General features: G+C 40.8%; 1 protein-coding gene across 4 annotated transcripts in view; it reads right to left on the bottom strand.

Moving 5' to 3' along the window:
• The window catches only part of FRMD4B (FERM domain containing 4B), a 310,626-nt gene that overhangs the window by 51,992 nt on the left and 237,185 nt on the right, over positions 1 to 21,449 (bottom strand). For all 4 annotated transcript variants that reach the window (XM_046666037.1, XM_046666009.1, XM_046666018.1 and 1 more), the window contains 2 exons: positions 13,130 to 13,186; positions 12,321 to 12,343 (listed from right to left, as the gene is read on the bottom strand). In XM_046666037.1, coding sequence (XP_046521993.1) covers positions 12,321 to 12,343; positions 13,130 to 13,186 — 80 coding nt within the window. The remainder of the gene's footprint in view (positions 1 to 12,320; positions 12,344 to 13,129; positions 13,187 to 21,449) is intronic.

The following is a 21,449-nucleotide window of genomic DNA, read 5'->3' as shown; positions in this document are numbered from 1 at the left end:
GACTTCAAGAGTTCTTGGGAAGATGACAATAGAGTGCGAAAGGCATCTGCCTATATTCAATAAATGTGTTCTTTCCTTTCTGATCGTAGCACATGAAACCAAAGATTTTACCAACCACTTGACTCCTACCACTTTAGGACCAGGCTGGGAGGGGATTATCACCACTGAGAAGAATCCCCAGTGGGTGATCTAGGTTAGAGTTACCAGAGTAAATATTTAGGACATACTTATACCAAAAGAATTACTGGCTGTTTATCTGAAATTCAAATTTAAGTGGGCATCCAATATTTTTATTTGCTAACTCTGGCAACCCTAAGGGTTCGTAAGAAACCACACAGGAAAAGAGCTTTGAAGGGAACTTGCCAAGTCCCAAGTTGTAAGGAGTTTTAGGACGGGGTTCAACAGAATCCACAGTAACTGGTAGAAGTTCAGCCTTGAAACTTGCTCTTCCCACATCAGGACCAATCCATGGAATTTGAGTCAGACCCTCATCTCAGCACTTTAACCAAGATGCAAGAAATCTGCCTGTGTTCTGGAAGAAATAGTGTCCTCTCAGCTAGAACTCCTTTGCCATTAAATTTTTGTCTGCAGCCTAACTTGTAACAGAGGACAAATTATGCCATCCGTCTGCATGCTCGATAGGGATCAACTGTCAAACTACTTTTTTTAAGTCTAAAGAATTTCTAATAATAATGAAAATGTGATGAGAGATTTTTCTAAACATTAGCCAGCTTGCTGAGGATTCTAATCCTGTCTACTCTGAACTTTCAACTCTTTTAGAAGAAATACAACCCATAAGAATGACTTAGTCTGGGAAGCAGGTTAACATGAAAATCTGTTAATATTTAAAATAAAAATATTTTACAAATTCATAGACACAGAAAGTACAATGGTGATTGTCAGGAGCTGGGGGCAGGGGGAATGGGGACTTGTTCGGTGGGCACAGAGTTCTATTCTTGTAAGCTGAAGAGTTCTGGAGATTGGCGGCACAACAATGTGAATAAATTTAACACTACTGAACTATATGCTTAAAAATGGTTAAGACGCTAAATTTTACGTTATGTATATTTTACTACAAGTTTTAAAAATTATCTCTCATACAAATCTAGAGTTAGAAGAAAGGGCACACAAAACAAATAATCAATACAGAGAGTGTTTTCCTATAAAAGAATGTAAAGTCAAAGAAATCTGTTCCTGTCCTGGGAAATATCCTACTAGACAAGTGAAAATTATTTATGGTCACCTGGAAGCCCCAAAGCTTTATCCCTTCTTCCTGCATGTGTGACTCAACGTGTCCTTCCTGATCACACAAAAACTGGATTAACCACATCAGCCATTTGAACACAGATAATAAGACTGAATATGTGTTATGTTGCCACTCAGTGTTTCTTGAACCAAACCAAAAGGCTCTGAAATGTGTATCAGTGAGGGAATACAGACGTCATCCCCCAAAACGCCATCCCTTAGCTCAGGTAGACGCTGGTTGGTTTGATCTTTGAGGAGTAGAAGTTCATGTCATGTTACTTTCTATTCATACGGAATACCAAACCTTCAAATATCTTAACCAGCCGCTATCTGAAAAGCCCAACCAGGCTGAGTTTCATTTTACTACCAAGTAGCAGTAATGGGCATCATGACCACATTCACTCCTAGAGAGGGAAACTGACAACCCAAATAAATCAAGAGAGTTATTTCCTGCACAGGATCCATCCTCACTGTGGTGTTAGCATCTATTTAAGATGTATTAAGGTGGAACTTGGTTTTTTGTTTTTGTTTACTTGCATCAAGTATTTAATCTGTGAAACACAAAGTGTTTTGAAATGCAAAACACTTAAGCTGTGAAAAGCAAAGGTTCCTAGCTTGATTCTGCCCCTAACTGCCTTAGTTTTCTGTGAAGTGGAGATGACACTCCTTTCCTCACAGGGTCATCTTAAAATCTAAATGAGATAAAAGTCTGAAAAAGAGCTATCAAAACAAACAAAAATAATTTCTTCTATTCAAACACAGGCAAAACCTTTCTTTTTGAAAAGCAAAAGAGCAAAATAGCTTAACAGTTTGGAATACTTACTACATGGTAGGCACTGAACTAAGCACACATTGTGAGTTCCTGCACATAATCTGCACAACAATCCTTTTCCACAGGTAAGATTACCATCCCATTTTACAGATGGAAAAACTGAGACAGCGAGGTGATGAGACTTGTGGAAGTCCATAAAGCTCCTCAAGGTTAACATGGGATTGGAACCCAGCATGACTCCAGGGTCTGAGCTAGTGCAGACAACATTACATTACCACCAGAAACAAGCCATGCAGAATCATCTGGCACGTGGGTCCAGGAGTTCCCCAGTGTCTAATTGCATTTGCATTATCAGCCCAGTCGAGTAGATACCATTAAACATCTTTGAGATTCACTTTTGAAGAATTATCTATGGGAAAGGCAGAGTGGAAATTCAAAGGATGAGGGTTCACATCTAAGTTCCACTATATGTGGAACAGATACGTGGCCTTGGCCACCAGGCCTCAGCCTCTACCTCTGCAGAGGGCAGATCTCAACAGCTACAATTTAAAGATAACATGACATAAAGACTCTTAGAGTACCTGGCACCTAGTAGATAATGGTAAGAGCAGCGCGCATAATGATGAAATGAGAGCATGAGCTCTGCTGTCAGTCAGGTGGCCTGGGTTCGAATCCCAGCTCCACATCTTACCAGCCATGTGACTTGGGCAAATTACACAACTTCTCGGGGCCTCGGTTTCCTCATCTGTAAAATGAGGATAATAATACTACCTAGCTCACATAGTTAACACAAGGATGAAGGGACTGAATATTTAGGAAGCTTTTACAAACGAATATTCCAGGTGCCAGGCACTGTTCCAACCCCTTCATGTGCATTTTCTCTCTCAATGTTCACAACAGCCCTAGGAGGTAGAGATTATGTTACTCCTCACACCTCAGACCTGGGAGATCATGCATGTTGCAATCAGAAAGAGATAAGCTAAGAGATACCCAGACATATATGCAAAACAGCTGGCTTGTAGCATTCTCTGTAGTTCCACCTTTCTCAATGGAGCATCTGTTTAGACTCCCACAAGAGAACCCCTTCTTTTAATAATGCATTCAACATCCAAGCCTCCTCAATGCCCTATGGTTTTCAACCGCCAGGACCAGCTACACAATTTGCCAGACCCAGTGAAAAATGAAAATGTGGAGCCCCTTGTTAAAAAATCATTAAGAATTTCAAGATGGTGACAGAAGAGCATCAAACCCAGCGTGGGGCCCTTCTGAGCAGAGGACCCTGTGTGACTGCACAGGTCACACACCCATGAAGTCTGCCCTGCCAACAGCTTTTTCCCTGGTAGGTTTCCACTGTCTTAATTGCTTCCTTTCTGCCTGGCCAGCCTCAGGCGCCTGTGCCCAGAACTGAATGAGCCTGTTCACAAAGGCACACAGGCCGCTGGGAGCCAAGAGGCTCTGGAAAGGCCTCCCACATGCTGTAGGGGGTCAGGGCTCCCTGCTCTGGGTGGCAGAGAAAGGCTTTAAGCCTTGGTTTGGGAGTTTCTGTTAGGCAAAGTGGGCAGTCTTCCACAAATCTTACATTCATTTTGAAAGAGGACACAGTGCGGGAGATCTGTAGGTCACTGTGCTAAGCTCTGAGTTTTTTAAAAACACAGAATAACATCTAAAAACATTCGGACAGAAGCACTACATTTTCACTGTCGATAAGTGAAAACACACTAATATGCAAAGAAGAAGAAAAACTAAACATGTCTCTTCCCACCATCCTGAGACAACTGTCAGTCGCAACAATGATAATAGCTTTCTTCTGCCCCTACCACAAACCAGGTAGTGTGGAAAGCAAACAATACTGTATTGCATATTTGAAAGTTGCTAAAGGAGTAGATCTTAAATGTTCTCGTCACAAGAAAACAAAATTTGTAACTATATACGTGATTAATATTAACTAGACTTCTTGTGATCATTTCACAATATATACAAATATCGAATCATTATGCTGTCCACCTGAGACTAACGTAATGTTATATGTCATTCATACCTCAATTAAAAAAAATAAGAACTATAATTATCCCTATTTAAAGAGAAGGAAACTGAGGCTTCGGGATGTTCAGTAACTTAGCTAAGATTGTTCACCAATGAGAAGAGCAACCCAGAACCAAACTCAGCCTTGTCTAACTCGAGAACGCACTCCACTGTAGTCTCCAGGGTGGGGAGGTCTGCGGGTGTGCAGAAAGGAAATATTAGAACTTCCAATGATGTCTATGTGTGTCCATTCCTTTGAACGTGTTACTCTAGCTCATCCCTTTGGACGCATTATTCTTTTGTGAATATTTTAAAATGCACATGATTCTACATATGTATAATTATATAAATAAATAAATAAAAAGTATACAGATATTGAGACTGGGGCTGTATGAACAAAAAAATTCAGATGCCACTGCACTATGCTATAACTTACAGATCAGTTTTTACACATGTATCATGAGTTCAAATATATTGGTATACATGTTTTTTTAACAAAAATTAATAACATATATACTTCTGGTTTTTTCCACTTCATATATTGTAATCACCTTCGCATGTCAACAGACATTCACCTACAAAAATACTTTTAATGTACGCAGCGGACTTTTTAAGTACTAATTTTGATAGGTAAGATCTGATCATTTAGAACAAGGATTTCATGTCAGTCCTACATTTCTACGCCCTCACCCCACCCCTACCCCAATAAATGGTGGAATTTAATCAAGTGTCTGGAAGCCAGGGACTTTTCTTACAAAATGCATCTCTCTTCCCCAAAGAATTGAAATCAGGGTTTCAAAGAGATATTTGCATACCCATGTTCATAGCAGCATTGTTCACAAGAGCCAAAAAGTGGAAATAACCCAAATGTCCATCCATGGATGAATGGATAAATGAAATGTGGTATATACATACAATGGAATATTATTCAGCCTTAAAATATAGGAAATAGTGACACATGGTACAACATAGATGAACCTTGAGGACACTACGCTAAGTGAAATAAGCCAGTCATAAAAAGACAAATACTGTATGACTTCAGTCATATGAGGTACCTAGAGTAGTCAGATTCACAGACACAAAGTAGAATGGCGGTTACTGGAGGTTGGGGGAGGAGGGGAGACGTGTCATTGTTTAGTTGGCACAGAGTTTCAGTTTTGCAAGATGAAAAGTTTTGGAGATGGATGGTGGTGATGGTTGCATAACAATGTGAACGTATTTGATACCACTCAATGTACACTTAAAAATGGCTAAGACGGTAAAAAACAACAAAAACGCATCCCACTCTAATAGATGGGACTTAGTGGAAAGTGGAAGCAAACTCCCAGGTATGAAATTTCCATTCTGTACCAGGCACCTTGCAAGGCACTTTATCGCATTCAATCCTCACAGCAAAACTCTTAAGGAAAAGGGACCTTAGGTTCAGATGGCTTCACGATGGCTCAAGGTCACACCACCATCAGATGAGGAGGGCTTTGCTCAAACTCATGCCTGCCTGTCTGGATCCAGAGCCTATGTCTTTCCCCAGTGTCTCTTATAAAGGATGCAGAAGGATTGTGGTTCAGTAACAAAAGAAAGACCGGAAATTCAGTCTGCCTCCATCACCAAGCCCTTGCTTGGTCCAGCACCTCCTACACTGTGGGTATTTAATTGACAAGAATGAACACGGTTGAGCAACGAGAAAAAGGCAAAGTATTCAAGGATACTGATGACCGAGTGCTCATTTCCTGCCTTCTCACTCTTAAGCTATCTCCTCAAGTGGCTAATGTTAGACTTGGGGCCACTCCACTGATAACACCACTTACCACGGTAGAGTCCACTGCCTACTGTCCCTCACTGCCTTCCATCGGGACAGCAAGGATCCATGCAGGCCTCCTCACACAGGTGTAAGCTAAAACGGGAAATCTGAGCTAGTCAGGGAGACCTGGGGACTGTAGGTCTGCTCTTGTCTACCTGAACTGTCATGACCATGTCACTCCTCAGTTCATCAGCTGTAAAATGAGGGTTCAAACGCGCAATATTGAGCTGCCCCAACATTCTATGCACAGAGCAGATGAAAAAGTGCCCATTGGATGGGATGGATGATTCTCTCCAAATTCAGGGCTCTTTAGAAAAAGCAAGTTCAGAACTTGATGAGTGTTTACCCTACCTAAGAGTTAATGGAATTAAAATTGAGGGGAGTAATAAATCTGGCAGGGAGTACGAAGAACAGACTTGCCCAAACTGCTTACCTTTCAAAGGCGTTTTAATACAGAGCTTTCAGCAAATAAATAAACCCACACTTAACAAAGTGAAGTCCTTGAAACACTGGTCTGGCAAGATGCTCACACATCAGGGACAAGTGTCCCTGCTTATGAGTCTTCTGGGAGATTCGCCATGCACACGAGCAGATTGGAAACTTCTCGAACAAGACCTGAACTTTGTTCAACTTTTAACCAGGTATTTCCCATACTTATTTGCCCGTGTTTCACTGTTTGTTATTATCTTGTTTGCTTATCCAACATAACATCTGGCCAAGCCATTGGGAAATATCATACCATAACATAGTAATATAAATATAATACCACACAAAGTTCCTTAACCTCACTTGTAATGTGGGGATGACATTATACCAACCTCACAGGGTGGAGAGGACAATTAATGAGTTAATGTTTGTAAGACACGTAAAGCAGCTTAACACAGAAGTATTTACAAATCACTAAAAATAAATAAAATATTAATGTACTGAACTGATTTACGAAAGAACTTGTTTGTACTCTTAAGTCAAACCTTAAAATAGAGTCATTTCACGGAGAAACAAAAGCTACTTCCCAACAGATTTTTCACAAAAGCATTTTGCTGATTCATGAAAGACCTGGCCTGAAATAAGACAGAAATGTTCCATTTCTGTCAAGTCAGCCTTCTTTATTCTGCCAGCAAGGAAGGCAATGATTCTTACAAGTTGATGCTGGGATAGAAAAAAGGAGGCTCTTGACAGCCGTAAAGAACACGAGGCTTGGGGTCCTAATTCGGCCACTCTCTAGACAGTAAGCTACTTACTTGCTCCAAAGCTTAGTTTCTCTGTCTGTAAAATGGGGATACTGGGCCCGGCCTGGTGGCGCAGCGGTTAAGTGCGCATGTTCGCTTCGGTAGCCTGGGGTTCACCGGTTCGGATCCCAGGTGCGGACATGGCACTGCTTGGCAAGCCATGCTGTGGCAGGTGTCCCACAGATAAAGTAGAGAAAGATGGGCACGGATCTTAGTTCAGGGCCAGTCTTCCTCAGCAAAAAGAGGAGGATTGGTGGCAGATGTTAGCTCAGGGCTAATATTCCTCCAAAAAAAAAAAAGGGGGGGTACTAATAGTGCTTATTGTCACAGGGTTGGTGTGACAGTAAACATATTAGTAATAATAACAATGCCATGGAATATTTATTGAGACAAAGAAACTGAGTTCCAGAGGGGTTAGTTACCCATGGTTATAGAGCAAGTGGCTGGGCCTGGATTTGAACACATGCAGCTAAATTCTAGAGCTCCTGTCTTCACTCCTGCCTCCCCATTGACGCCAGGAAGTGCTTGGTGCAGCCCCTGCCCTGGGAGCTGCTATTTTTATTATTGTCACTGATTTTAAGAGCCCTGGAAATGGAAAGATATTTTAAAGCTTTGAGTGCTCCAGAGGTGTAAGAACGAGGGGGAGAAGTTCTTCAAAGTCTTTGATTTTTTTCCCCTCCCTTCATTAACTACTCTCTGGCATCCAGAGAAGTTCCTTTCCCATGGGAAATAGCTGCATTTTGTGGCACAGCTGTAAATTGTGAATTATTCCTTCCCATTTGAAGCTAGGTGACAATACACGCTCATTCTGACCCAGCACTGAATTGTAAATTGTAGTCACTCACTTTTTCTTATAAGCAGAAGTGCCCTCATCCCATAGTTACTTGGTAACTTCAACCTTTTAGGATCTTTAAAAACAAAAATGCTTTGCTGTTACAAACTCATTTGTGTCTGGCTCAGTGATAACGCTTTGCCTCCTCCACGTGTCAGCTTTCAGGAATTCTGTGTGTTTGTCTGTGTTGTGTTACCCGAGTAGCTTGTTATCTTTGCAGCTTAAGGGCTGACTTGGAAATTTAGGCTGTCAACTATTTAAAGAAAATGGAAGTCCTCCCTCCACTATTTTAATTAACTTTCAGAGAGCAAGGTTTCCTACTGGTTATGATAATGCAAACTTAAAATACTCTTAAGGAAACATGGCAGGAAGCAAAATAAAAAGGGGAGGATTGTTGTTTTTATTTTTTAAATTATTTTATTTTTTCCTTTTTCTCCCCAAAGCCCCCTGGAACATAGTTGTATATTCTTACTTGTGGGTCCTTCTAGTTGTGGCATGTGGGACGCCGCCTCAGCATGGCTTGATGAGCGGTGCCATGTCTGCACCCAGGATTCGAACCAGCGAAACACTGGGCCGCTGCAGTGGAGTGTGCAAACTTAACCACTGGGCCACCGGGCTGGCCCCAGGATTGTTGTTTTTAAAGGCAATCTAGAGAGAAGAGTTTGAACAAAGCCACAAAGGCAAAACAGTACAAAGTATGTGGAGAAAAGAGAAGAGAGGCATTACCAGATATTAAGGGATATGAACAGTAGGGTATGGGAGATTAAAATGTAAAATGCGGATTAAGTAGAGCCTTGAATGCCAAGTTAGGGTGTTGGAGGGTGGGTGTCTGTGCGATGAGAAACCGAAAGAGATTTTTGGAAGTTAACAACAATGATCAAATCTATACCTTAGAAAGACAACTGGGAGTTACGTGCAGGTGGTAGTGTGCGACGGAATCAGAACAGATCTGGGAACTCACTGGGTATGGCACATAGTCTCTTTGGGCCTAAACTTTCCATCTATTAATTTGTTAAATGGCGATGATAACAATAGCAGTGGGGATTGAATGAAATAAGGGATGGACTTTTTAAATAATGTCAGAGAAAGCACTCATGCAAACAATATACACACATGCACTTCAACAGTCGGGTTGAGTGTAGGAGAAGGAGGGCTGAGAAAGCTAGGACTCTGAGAAAGAGAAGGAAAGGAGGGAGCTGTCTGACAGATGGAGAAAAAGGGTGGGAAGGGAAAGGGGAAATCCTTAGAGATGATTAAGAGAGAACTGCGACGTCATTTAAGGGGCGACAATGGAAGAGGAGTTGGTCTGGGGGCTGGGATCCAGGTGAGCTCAGCAGTGGAAATGCTAAATTTGAGACAGAGAGAGAGATTCACAAGGAGTGGGTGGACCAGAGCAGCTTTAAGAATTAGCCATTCAATCACTGTTTAAATTGAAAAACTATATCGCCCTGGTCTAGGAAGGATACTCGGGGCATTTTTTGGTCTACATTTAAACCTCAGTGAGTAAACTCAGTGAAGTTCTAAAAGCCAAGAGCTGCAGCCACATGTAAACCAACAGAAAAGGGTAATTCCGAATTGCCACTAAGGCAGCTCTTGATAGAAAGCCAAATTCCTGGGAAGGAAGGCCCTGGCCCCTACATTTCTGCATCCTCAGGGCCCAGGCCGGCGCTGACACATTTTAGGCATTCAGGAGATGTTACTGAATAAAGCTAGGAATGTCGTGTAATTTTAATTTAGCAGTATCAAGAAAGTGTAAATTCCATTTTAGCCCTTTACCCTTTGCCTCCTTTAAGGAATTTTTCTTTGCTTGTTCCCACTGGAGAAACATCACTTAAGAAAATAATCACGTTAACCACAATCCAGACAACACAAAGATGTTCGTCACAGCATTATTTACATTAGCGAAAAATAGGACAGAATTCATATTTGAAACGACAGGGGAGTGCTGAATTATGTCCATCAATTTGATGGAATATGAAAGTGTCGACGCAGGCACTGTTCTAAGCAGTTTGTAAACATTAATTCATTTAATCCTCACAGCAATCCTATGGGGTGTATACTATTAATATAAGTTCCATTTTACAGATGAGGAAACTGAAGCTTGGAGAGTTTAAATAACTTGTTCAAGATTACATAGGTAATAAGGAGCAGACCTGGGATTCGAGTGAGGCTATCTGGTTCTAGCGTCTCTGCTCTAACCACTGTACCACATTGCCTTATGGTATGTTACGGTGCCTGATTTTCTTAAATTAGTTTTATAACAAAATTTTGGAGGAAAAATATATCCTTCCATACAGGATAGGAGATGAGATAGGGAGGGGGCGGTAGCAATGAACCAAATTTCTACTTCATTGACACTGGCATTGACCCAATGACAAAAGTTCACAGTTCTTATTCTTTCTTTCACTCTCATCAGCAATAACTAATGCTTGTAAAACAACTTATAATTTACAAAGTCCTTCTACATTATTTATCTCCTCAAAATCACCCTGCAAAGTCACTCTTTTCATTAATCTCAATTTACAGATGAGGAAACTGAGGCCAGAAAGGACAAATGGCTCACTCAGGGTCATGTTGCTAGTCCTATGCTCCTTCTACTACTCAGCATGGTTTAGGCAATTTCAAAACAGTGTCCTCCATTTCTGCAGCCTACTAATTACTCAGGAAACCACCAGGAACAAGTTTCAATTAAGTAAAAGGAGTGGTTTGGGCTTAGCCAGTCTAACTCACCAACCTTGAAGTCTTAGGCCTACAAGATCTGGCCTACCAAAGGATGGTCCCTTCTAAGCCGCCTTCTGCTCCAGGCAAGACATCTCCCCTAAGGAAGGTTTGTACAATCAACCTTTCTCTGCTATTCTTTCCTCTACCACGTTATTACAGCATCTTCAGACCCACTTTAGCCCCAAAAGTCTCTTCAGAGGTTGCCAAGAGACGAGACAGAATGACATAATGATGAGGGCAATACCGATACTATAATAATTAATAATAATAGCCCAAGTGTATGAGGAGCTTGCTACATGCCAGATACTACCCTGGGCAACGTTTACATACATTTATCTCACAACAGTCTTCTGGGGTAGGTGTCATTTTCCTGATGAGGAATGAGGCTCAGAGGGTGTCCATCACACGCTTGACCAGGAGAAAGTGGGGAAGGAAGGGTTAGCAGTCCACAGACCGCAGAGTGTGAGCTTTTGGCCCCGAATCCCTCATTTATAAATCAACTTCAGACTCACTCCCCTACATGACGGCATTCCTTGCATATCTGATCTTCCTAGGAAATACGGCTCCTCCAGGAAAGACAACAGCGGAGAACACAGCAGCTCTTGATGTTAACGATCTAGAAACTAATTCATCCTCCTTTTATCCTCTGGTATTTTCTTTTAATTAAAAAAAAAAAGGTGAGTATTGATTTTTATGATTCCTTCAAAGCATATTTCCTAATCTAAAAGAAAATTTTTTAAATAATAGAGTACAAAGCAGAGAATAGGAGAGTGTGGTAAGGGCATCACAGTGTGTTAAGTGGACTCCCCAGTCATTCTACCACATGGAACGGGCAGCGAGGGGAGTGCTTGCAGTTTGTGGAGAGAAGGATTACTCATGACTGGAAGTTTTCTAGCTTGGAAGGCATTATTTGGTTATCAGTCCGTTAAAGAACACACTATTCAAAGACTTGGCTGGGAGTGAGGACGAGGTGATCTGTAAATAATCTATGGGGAAAGTTTACCAGGAGTGGAACATTAACATGCTAGAGGTGAGGCTTTCAATGGGTCATTGGCCTGTGAGCTGTTTCTAATTGGAGGCCTTGCCTCCACCTTCAACCGTTTCTACTTCTCTGACTACAGCTATTGCACGAAAAGGACAGAAAGGAGCAGGTAAAGGGTGAATTCAAACAGAAACACTCTGATGAGGTGGCCAGTCCGGCAGTTAGAACCAGCCAGCAAGTGCTCGGTGGCAACAATACAACTGTTAGGTCAAGTGTATGAAGGGTGAGGCCCCTTCAGGGCAGCTGCAAAAAGAAAGCCCCCATTGATCCCTTAACTAAGCAGCTGATGGATTTAATCTTTGTGTGCTTACGGTATAACTCTTCAAACACAGGATTATTATAAGTTTAAAAAACAGCAGCACAGGCTACCCAAGCTTTTTATAGATTGCTTCATTTTGCTAACAGATGACAGAAAGTGGAACTTTGGAGGGCTTCTGATTACAATTCCCTGTCACTTTGGCTTGAAAAAATTGTAAGAAAGCCTCATTCCCCGATTCATTCACAAAAAGAATAGGTCTCTATTTGAAGACGGAAGAGACCTCAGTCTCTCGCCTTGGGCTTCACTTTCTTTTGATTTTGCCTCCATTGTTATTTAAAGTAGCATAAAAAAATTCAGCTAGGGTTATTTTGCATAGTGATATCAGAAAAGGAAACATTACCTGGTGTAGTCCCCTTTGGCTTCCTGAAATAAAAAACAAAAATAGATAATCAATTTGTATGTATGTTAATTAAGCTTAGGGAATTTTACTCTTGATGGTTTTCCCCAAAGTCCCTGAGTTTTGTTTTGCAGAATGTACACAAGGTACACTTTCCCTATGACCATGGAGAAGAACGTGGCACTGATGAGAAAACACTAGTATCTATGAAATAGTTTTGACTCTTAACAGAAGAGACAAATAGATCTGAACAAGCCCAGGCGATTATTGCTCCTTTTATGTTTCTAAGATCACGAGGGTAACTGCTCTTCTATTCGAGTGGCACATTTTTAGTCTGGCTGCAGACCTCTTAAATCATGATAAAGGTAAATCAGCACATACTATTTGTTTTCTCTTTTTAAATCAGCATGGAACACACTTGGTTTTTCAGCTGCTAGTAGAGGGCTCTTTAACTCAACCTCAAGAAAACATACACAAAAGTTACTAAATTTAAATGAAAATTACAGCTGTTGTAACAACTGCTGCCTCCCAAATTCAGTAACCCCGGAGCTCTTTCCCAGAAATATGGTCTTCACTTTTTTCCCTCAGCGCAGTCTAAATTTCATGTTCCTTTGAGACATATCCACATCGCACTATAGCTCATGCAAACTACGCTAAAACAGAAAACAGGGGCTCAGGTTTTTCACTGGCAAACCACCAGCCAGTTTAAAAATCCGTCAGCCACTGGCCATGCAGAAGTTTCAAAGTTGCAGGCAGTTCACAGAAACCAACAAAAAAAAGGAGCGGGGCAGAGGCAGTTGGTGGATTCTTACCTGCAAAACCAGCGCCGCTAACTTGAAGGTGGTTTCACTGTCTACTTCGATCTGCCCCTGTTGGGAAAGGAAAGCATCACTGAGCACAGGCTGCCCTAGGTTGTAGCAAATGGCTGTGGAGCTGGGGAAGCTGTCACAGCTTGGCACCTCTAGTTTACGATCAAATGCAGAGCATACCATTGCAGGGGAAAGGGAGGGGGGCGTGGAGAGCCGCATCCTCCGTTAAGGGGAAGCCACATTGTGTGTGCGTGCGCGTGTGTGTGCGCGCGCGCCCTTTAATTAGCTGTGGGGAAGTTTCTTTAGAGAGCAGCATTCTGGAAGAAACACGAATAACTTTGAGGCTGAAAATTCAGACAACTTCTAAATTAATAATTTTTCTCTCTACAAGTTCACTTTTAAGCTCTGCAGATTTTCTTAGGCTAGTTGTTCAGTATTTTCCAGAGATATATTTTTTCTCTGTGTCATAGCATGGTTATTTCAGTAAACACACAATGCAAATATTATTAAAAATATAAATTCACTTATGTGACTTCAATGGCATATTATTGAATTAATATATGTACCATTATAGATGAAATGTGAAACCTTAAGAATCAGTTACAGCAAATGCTTAGAAGACTAAAATTCTGTTGCTTTATATTGAGGTTTGATAAACTCTAATTTATCATTTTCCCATTATTTTATTTTTTTCATCTTTCAAGATCCCAAAGCAAAACAGGAGTTCTGGGTTAATAGGGATGCTTTTTCAGTGGCTTGGTTGGAATGTACAAATGTGTATGGAGCAAGTATTGCCTCTATCAAAAATACTCACATATGCCTTCATTTATTTTGCTAAATGTGGTGATATATACAAGTACCATTACTACATTATGTGACAGATTACAGTATTGAGTGGTATAGAGGGATCTTTATTTAAAAATTTTTTTTTTGGTGATATGCTAGCTTATAAGCATAAGTACTGGCAAATATAATTCCAAATAACCTCCTCCTTGTGCAAATTCTGTATAATTAATACTTGAAAGTGCATAGTATTTAAAACATGGAACTCATGGGCCTGGAAATTGCCCCCCACCCTTTTTACCTGTTGAATCTGGGCTGGAGAATTTTCTAGTTATACCAAATGAATCAGTGGTAAGTAATTAAGTAGTTTTTCAGTAAATGCACACTAGGTAGGTTTACAGAACCAGTTAGCTCCATGAGGATTTCTGCAAGGATTATGCTTTTCTCTCAGGTTTCCACATGATTTGATTGGCGTTCTCAAAAAACACAAACTAATAACAATAATTCTTTCAAAAGCCATAAAATAAAATAAACAAACCAAAACCCCAGAACATTACAATGTCAGTAGTGATAATTATCGGTGTTTCCCTTAATTACAAAATGAAAACAAATTAATTTCATCCTCCAACATCTAAGGATCCCCACTGAAACCCGAGGCCCCAGATCTGCTTCAAAGTTTTTGCCTTCAAAAGCTGACAGGCCCAGAGCCTTGGAATTCAAAGCTCGCCTATAATCTCTAGAAACAGATTATAAAATCAAAGAGAAGCCAGGTTGATTGTAGGAATCAATCGCCCTCTGTCTTTCAGGCAAGAGACGGTGGTTTTCTAATCTGGTGAAAAACGATGATGCGGTTAATCCAACAGGTGAGGTGGGTGTTGATCAAGATTAAATTTTAGAAAGGTTAAATTCCTTACCTTCAAAGAAAAAGAAACTCATGGTGGGGGGGGGGGGGAGCTCAGAGTGGGAATTCAAAAAACTTCTATGAGTTTGAAATTAGGCCCAAACTCAGAGTTAAAGTCAAATTTGTCTGAAAATCTTAGAGAAGAGGAAAAGTGGATTATTTCGGATATTAAAGTAACTAAACCTGAATAAAATACATTGAAAGTTATTGCCAACACTTCTGACACGCCATGACCCCCTTTGCCTCATCAGAACATTAGATGAGTCATCAAACAATATTTTAGACACCAACTTTTCAATTTAGTAAATGGAAGTTCAGCAGATAAAAAGACCTCAAACAGATACTCTTAAGGATGCTGCCAAATAATTCTCTACCTTAGAAGAGTTATCAAATATTAAAACGGCTGAAATGAGGAGCTGAAGCATGAAAAGTACCAGGCTCAGACAGCTCCAGAAAATGGGGGAGGCAAAAATGCAATTCACCTGTGGACTTTTCACCTCCACGAGGGGCCCCAACACAATTCTGGTGGAGGAGGGTGATGGTGGGGCCTATCAAAATCTTGTTCCAGGGAGACAGGAGAATGCATGGTTTGGCAAAGCCTCACGTTCTTTTATACACCTCAGCCCCCACCTCACCTTCCTGTTAACCACTGTTCTGGAAATCCAAGGTAACATATTTTGAGTGTGAACACTGACTGCCGAGGTTACTTGACTTGTCCATGGAGTTAGCCAAACAATGGACCAACCAAGAATAATACCATCTGCCTGGTTCTCAGCAATTATGTATGGTGAAATTTAATTGTCTTGTAAAGAACTCCAGAATTTCATGCTTGAAGTGTAAAAGTTCTTTAGAAACTGTAGGCTGCCCTAGGATGGAACATTTCTTTTACTTACAACCATGGCAACAGAGGTAACCTTATAGGGACTGGGCAAGCTAACACTTGAGAGAGGGATCTCCGCAAACAGAGAGGTAAGGGGATCCTTCAGCGGTTTCCATGACTGTCAAGGATAAACAAAGAGAAGCGGAGAAGTGAGTCAGATGACGTGGCTGAATGCACAAAGGTAATATGAAACAGTATCAAGTCCTGCTGCTCCACCCTCATGGCTAATTTAGCTGGATTATGGATTCAGTCACAGGGTCGCTGGGTTCAGGCTCCACACTGGACATCTTATTTTAGTCCTTGGCTCATTGGCTCAGTTGACCAAGACATCACGCTAATGAGGTGAACTCTAGGTTTTGATTCACAAGTAGGAGAACGGAATAAAAGAAAGTTTTAGATCTTGAAAGGGAATTTAGTAAAAATAGGCCTTCTATTATTTTACAGATGATGGCACTGAGGATCAGGGAGATGAAGTGCACTACCCAATCCCATAGCAGATGGTGACTCCGGACTCCCTGTCTAGTGTTCTTTCCACTCTACCATGCACTAGTCAACTTTCTATGACTCCAGTGTAAACCTCTCACCAGGAATCTTCCAAAGGCACGCTTTTGGTAAAAACTGGAATCAGGTTAAGACTGGAAAAGTGACTCCAAATGCTACTTCCTCTGTTGGTGGGACAGTATGTCATCATCAAATGGACACACTCATAGCAGAATGGGAACATTATTTCTAAAGAGCTGTCCTGCTTTTTCTGTGTCGGTATAGTGCTCCCTGGAAACTTCCTCTGCTCTATAGCAATGGACATTAATAACTTGGTCACAAATACTTAGGATTTAGAACTATTTGGCAAACTGGTGAGAGATCTCAGTTAATTTCCAAGTCTATTACTAATTAGCTATTTATTTCAGGGTTAAGTCTATATAAAAAATTAACTCATGGAACAGCAACAAATAAATGTAGAAGAAATGAAAGAGACAGACAATTACTGTTTGCAAAGATCATAGTACTAACTGATTCGGGCAACTGTCTTCAATAAATACAAACTATTGGGTGAAAGTTAGATAAGAAACAGGATAGGATATTTACATAACCACAAAGGATCTCACCACAGGGGAAAACTAATTACAAAGGGTAAAATGGCATCTCTTCAATGGAAATATTTGACAGATACCATCTTAACCAAGGGATGAGATATCACCAATTACTGGATAGGCCAGCATCAAGCGCTCCTGATGGTAAGCATCGAGAAGGACACAACCTCACGTAAAGACAGCGCTGTGCTGGTAAATGCAAATATTTCACCACTGGAAGTGGGGGAGAGGGGCAAGCCTGATCTGTAGCATTTGTTGATTTCCGTGGCTGATTTCAAGCTACCAATATGACAAACCAGAACATGGAGTTGGGAAGAAATGTGAGAATCTGCTCTCACAGTGGGTACGAGGGGCTCTAGCACACCACTGAGTAGTATTCCTGCCCAAAATACATCACTAGATCTAATCATGAGGAACCACGAGATAAACCCAAACTGAGGGATATTTTATCAAACATCTGGCCTATACTCTTCAAAAATGTCAATGTTGGGGCCAGCCCAGTGGCGCAGTGGTTAAGTTCACACGTTCTGCTGCTGCTGTCCGGCATTCCCCGGTTCGGATCCTGGGTGTGGACATGGCAACACTTATCAAGCCATGCTGTGGTAGGCGTCCCATGTATAAAGTAGAGGAAGATGGGCATGGATGTTAGCTCAGGGCTAATCTTCCTCAAAAATAAATAAATAAATAAATGAAATAAACAAATAAAAAAACAAAAACAAAAATGTCAATGCGATGAATGTCAAAGAAAGGCTGAAAAACTGTTCCAAAGCAAAGGAGAGAAATGAGTCATAACAACTAAATGCAGTACGTTATCCTGGATCCAGAGAAAAGCTCTTATAGAGGGCATTCCCAGTACAACTGGATTGTGTATTAGGCAATAGCTTGGGTTCAAAGTTAAATGTTCTGAATCGTTATATGGTTATATTAGGGATGTCCTCAATCCGAAGAAATATACAGTGAAATACTTAGGGGTAAATAGTGTAATGTACTCTCAAATAGTTCAGAAAAAAATTACACGTATTTGGGGGAGAGAGAGGGAGTGCCAAGTGTGGCAAAATGTTAACAACTGGTGAATTTGGTTTGATAGACATACTGGCATTTTTTGTGTGATTTTCTTGTAACTCTTCAGTAAGTCCAAAATTATTCCAAGATAAAAAGTTTGTAAAAAAAAAAATTGACATTTTCCCAGCGTGCTCTTGACTGTCTCGTATCCCTCCCTTTTTCTGGGCAGAATAAGTCATTCTTTTGGAGGGTTGCTCCTTTTCCTACTGGCTCTAGTGGAAACACAATCTTCCTTCTGTGGGCAAGTGATGGAAGCTGGTCCAAAGACCTTCCCAGGGATTCTCCAAATTAGAACTAAGGGAAGAAAGGCCCCAGCCTCTGGGGACAAAGTTGGGAAGATGTGAACCAGAGAGAATCAATGCCCACAGATGGAGAGTAGGGGGCTTCTTGACATTGGGTAGTCCATTGTATCCACTGCTGAGCTGGGTCAGACTCCAAAGTCTGGTTAAAATTCAAAAATTGGCAAGAATGAGACCTTGGACCCTGCTTAGATGCTCTCATTTTGGTTTACCACTAAGCCTGCAAACAAACAGTGCAAAGAACAGATGTGATAAGGACACAGATGAGTGAGTGGATGCAGCTCCCTGGAGCCTCTCTAATTCTCTCTGTGGACACATCTAGGTGGAGGGAGTAATCTTCCAGGCCAGAGAAGCCCAGAGCTATGGGCTGACTAGTTTTTACACAATTAGGCTGGTGGAGGGGCCATGTCAGCACTTAATACCTACCTACCTACTATCTAATAAGGCAGTTCTTTCTAGGGCATAGAAACATACTTCCTTGTGTTAGTTCCTATTTTCTAGGGGTTATCATGCCCCTTGAAGGCCAGGCCATAACTATCATACCTGCACCCCGTTTCTCCCCATGTGTAAATGAACCAATACTTCTGCTTTTTTCATGCAAGCTGGTTGTGAGAGGTAATGTCTCAATGGAGGAAGGTCTCAAGGATATACGGCCTGTTGGTTCTTCTAGACGTGGGTTTTGCAATGTAGGCACAATTGACATTTTGAGGCAGATAATTCTTTATTGTGGGGGGCTGTCCTGGATGTCGTAGGGTGTTAAGCAGCACCCCTGGCCTCCACCCATTGGATTCTAGTAGCAGCCTCCTCTCAGTTGTGACAACCACAAATGTCTCCAGGCATTTCCAAATGCCCCCTGGGGGGCAAAATTGCCCCAGTTGAGAACCACTGCTCTAGATTTTCTGTTTTATTCTTGGATTAGGCTAGAATCATCAGAAACCTACAAAATTGGGGCTGGCTCCATGGCTGAGTGGTTCAGTTCACGCGCTCCGCTGTGGCGGCCCAGGGTTCGGATCCTGGGCGCAGACACGGCACGGCTCATCAGGCCACGTTGAGGCGGCATCCCACATCCCACAACCAGAAGGACCTGCAACTGAGATATACAACTGTGTACAGGGGGGATTTGGGGAGATAAAGCAGAAAAAAAAAAAAATACTGGCAACAGTTGTTAGCCCAGGTGCCAATCTTTAAAAAAAAAAAAAAAAGGAAGATTGGCAACAGTTGTTACCCTAGGTGCCAATCTTTAAAAAAAACAACAAAAACAGAAACCTACAAAATTGACCCATAAGGTTGGTCCCAGGTAAAACTGCTTTTTTGGAACTGTGTTTTGGCTTTACTCCACTGGCTTATATTGAGAAACAATATAAGAAACAACCCTCAGAAACTCATTATTTCAATAACTTGAGGTGTGTTGTGGAGGACATAGTTAATTACATCATATAATGTCATTTTACGGGAACCCGCGGGAGCAGTTTCTGATTTTTTAGGACCAGTGGTGACTATACCCCCACGAGCAGCTGCTTGTTTTTACCTTAATGACCACTGTGAGTTATGTAAGCAATCCTAAGTCCCCCCTTTGCTTTGGCTCTCAATAGAAGCTGAATTTCAAACTGTGGGCTAAAAGCTTTATACTAACTGTGCTAATTGTTTTATACTAACCTTAATCTTAGCAGCATCTAATTAGTTCTATCTTTATTTTCTCACTGACAAATAACTCTGATTTCATCACTTACTATATTTTAGTGTGTTTCTTGTCTTTTTTGTTGAAGTACATACAGTAAAATGCACAAATCTTAGTGTACAGCTTGACGAATTTGACATGTGTGTTACACTCTTGCAACCATCACTCATCAAGATATCAATTCTCACTAATTTTTTTCATCTTAGGGGAACGTATGTATTTTCATAAACCACATCGAATCACTAAAATTATTTTTGCTAATTAGAAAAGTATAAAATAAACTGCAAAATTGTTTTAACTTGAAACTCTTTGATTACTAACCAATTTGAGTATTTCCTCTGCAAATGCGTATCATTTGCTATTGCCCGTGTGTGAAATGAGCTTTGGTTCGCTCAACGTATTTGAGAACTTATGTTTAATTTGAGCTACCGATATTAACCTTTTGTCTCATCTATTGGGTACAAAATGTCCTCCTGCAGTGTGTTCTCCTTCTCCGGGGCCTGTGAAGTTAGTTTGGACTGGGGCCAAACTGCCCGACAGAAAGAATCTGTGGGGTCCCAAGCAAGTGATTTTTTCTGAAACTCAGTTCCTCATCTGCAAAACGGGGAATGATAATCTTGAATTTACTGAACTGTTTAGAGCATTCAATGAAGTACAAATACAAAGCATTTATCATAAAGTAAATCCCCTAAAGACGCTCTCAATGTTATTCTGGCTGTACTCAAGTTCACCATGTTGCTTCTTACTTTCTTACATATCATTATGTCTGTGGTTATCTACTTTGCTCTGGGCCACTGTTCAATTTTTGTGCAGTTCATAACATTTAATCCCTGTTCCACTATAATACATCTCAATATTAGATAAGACAAATGCTTTAATTTTCCATAATAGTCTTTGACATGCTCTTTCACTTATTTTTTAAAGAAATTTTAAAATAATCTTGTCAAGTTTTTAGAAAGATGTAATAAATTGTCCTCATGTTTCTACTGAAATTGCTTTTATAGTGATCATAAAGTTTTATGATATTCCATAAAGATCACACACAGCCTATGTTAAGATTAATACTCAGCATTTCCTATTTTCCTATACAAATGGGCCTCCTTTTTCACTCTATTATTTCTCTAGTTGTTCACACTACATAGGGTTATTATTGGTGGTGTATTTAACTTGTATTCAGTTTCTTCATCAAAGCCCATAATGCCAATAAGTTTTAGCTAACTTATTTCCACTTTCTAGGAACGTACTGAAATTGTCTCCAAATAATATTTTGGCGCAGCTTTTTGGAACGTACTGGTCTATCTGATTGCATTGTATGAAGCAGACATTTTACTGAACACACTTCTCTCATACACCGCTGGTGGACTATAAGTTAGTTCTGGACCAGCTTTTTTGCAAGGTCTGCTAAAGCTTACCACACATATATACTACCGCCTGGCAATTCTGCTCCAGGTATACACCTGACAGATGTGTTTAAATATGCCCACTAAAAGACAGGCACTAGGAGCTTCGTGGCAGCACTTCTGTGATAACCAACTACCGCAAGCTACCCAAATGCCAATCAACGGGTAAATGTGCTGCAGTAAATTCATACTATGGACTATTAATCAGCAGTGAAAACGAACACGCTGG

This window comes from Equus quagga, chromosome 1 (assembly GCF_021613505.1).
Source record: "Equus quagga isolate Etosha38 chromosome 1, UCLA_HA_Equagga_1.0, whole genome shotgun sequence".
NCBI lineage: Eukaryota > Metazoa > Chordata > Mammalia > Perissodactyla > Equidae > Equus > Equus quagga.
This window is presented reverse-complemented; position numbering and strand designations above follow the sequence as displayed.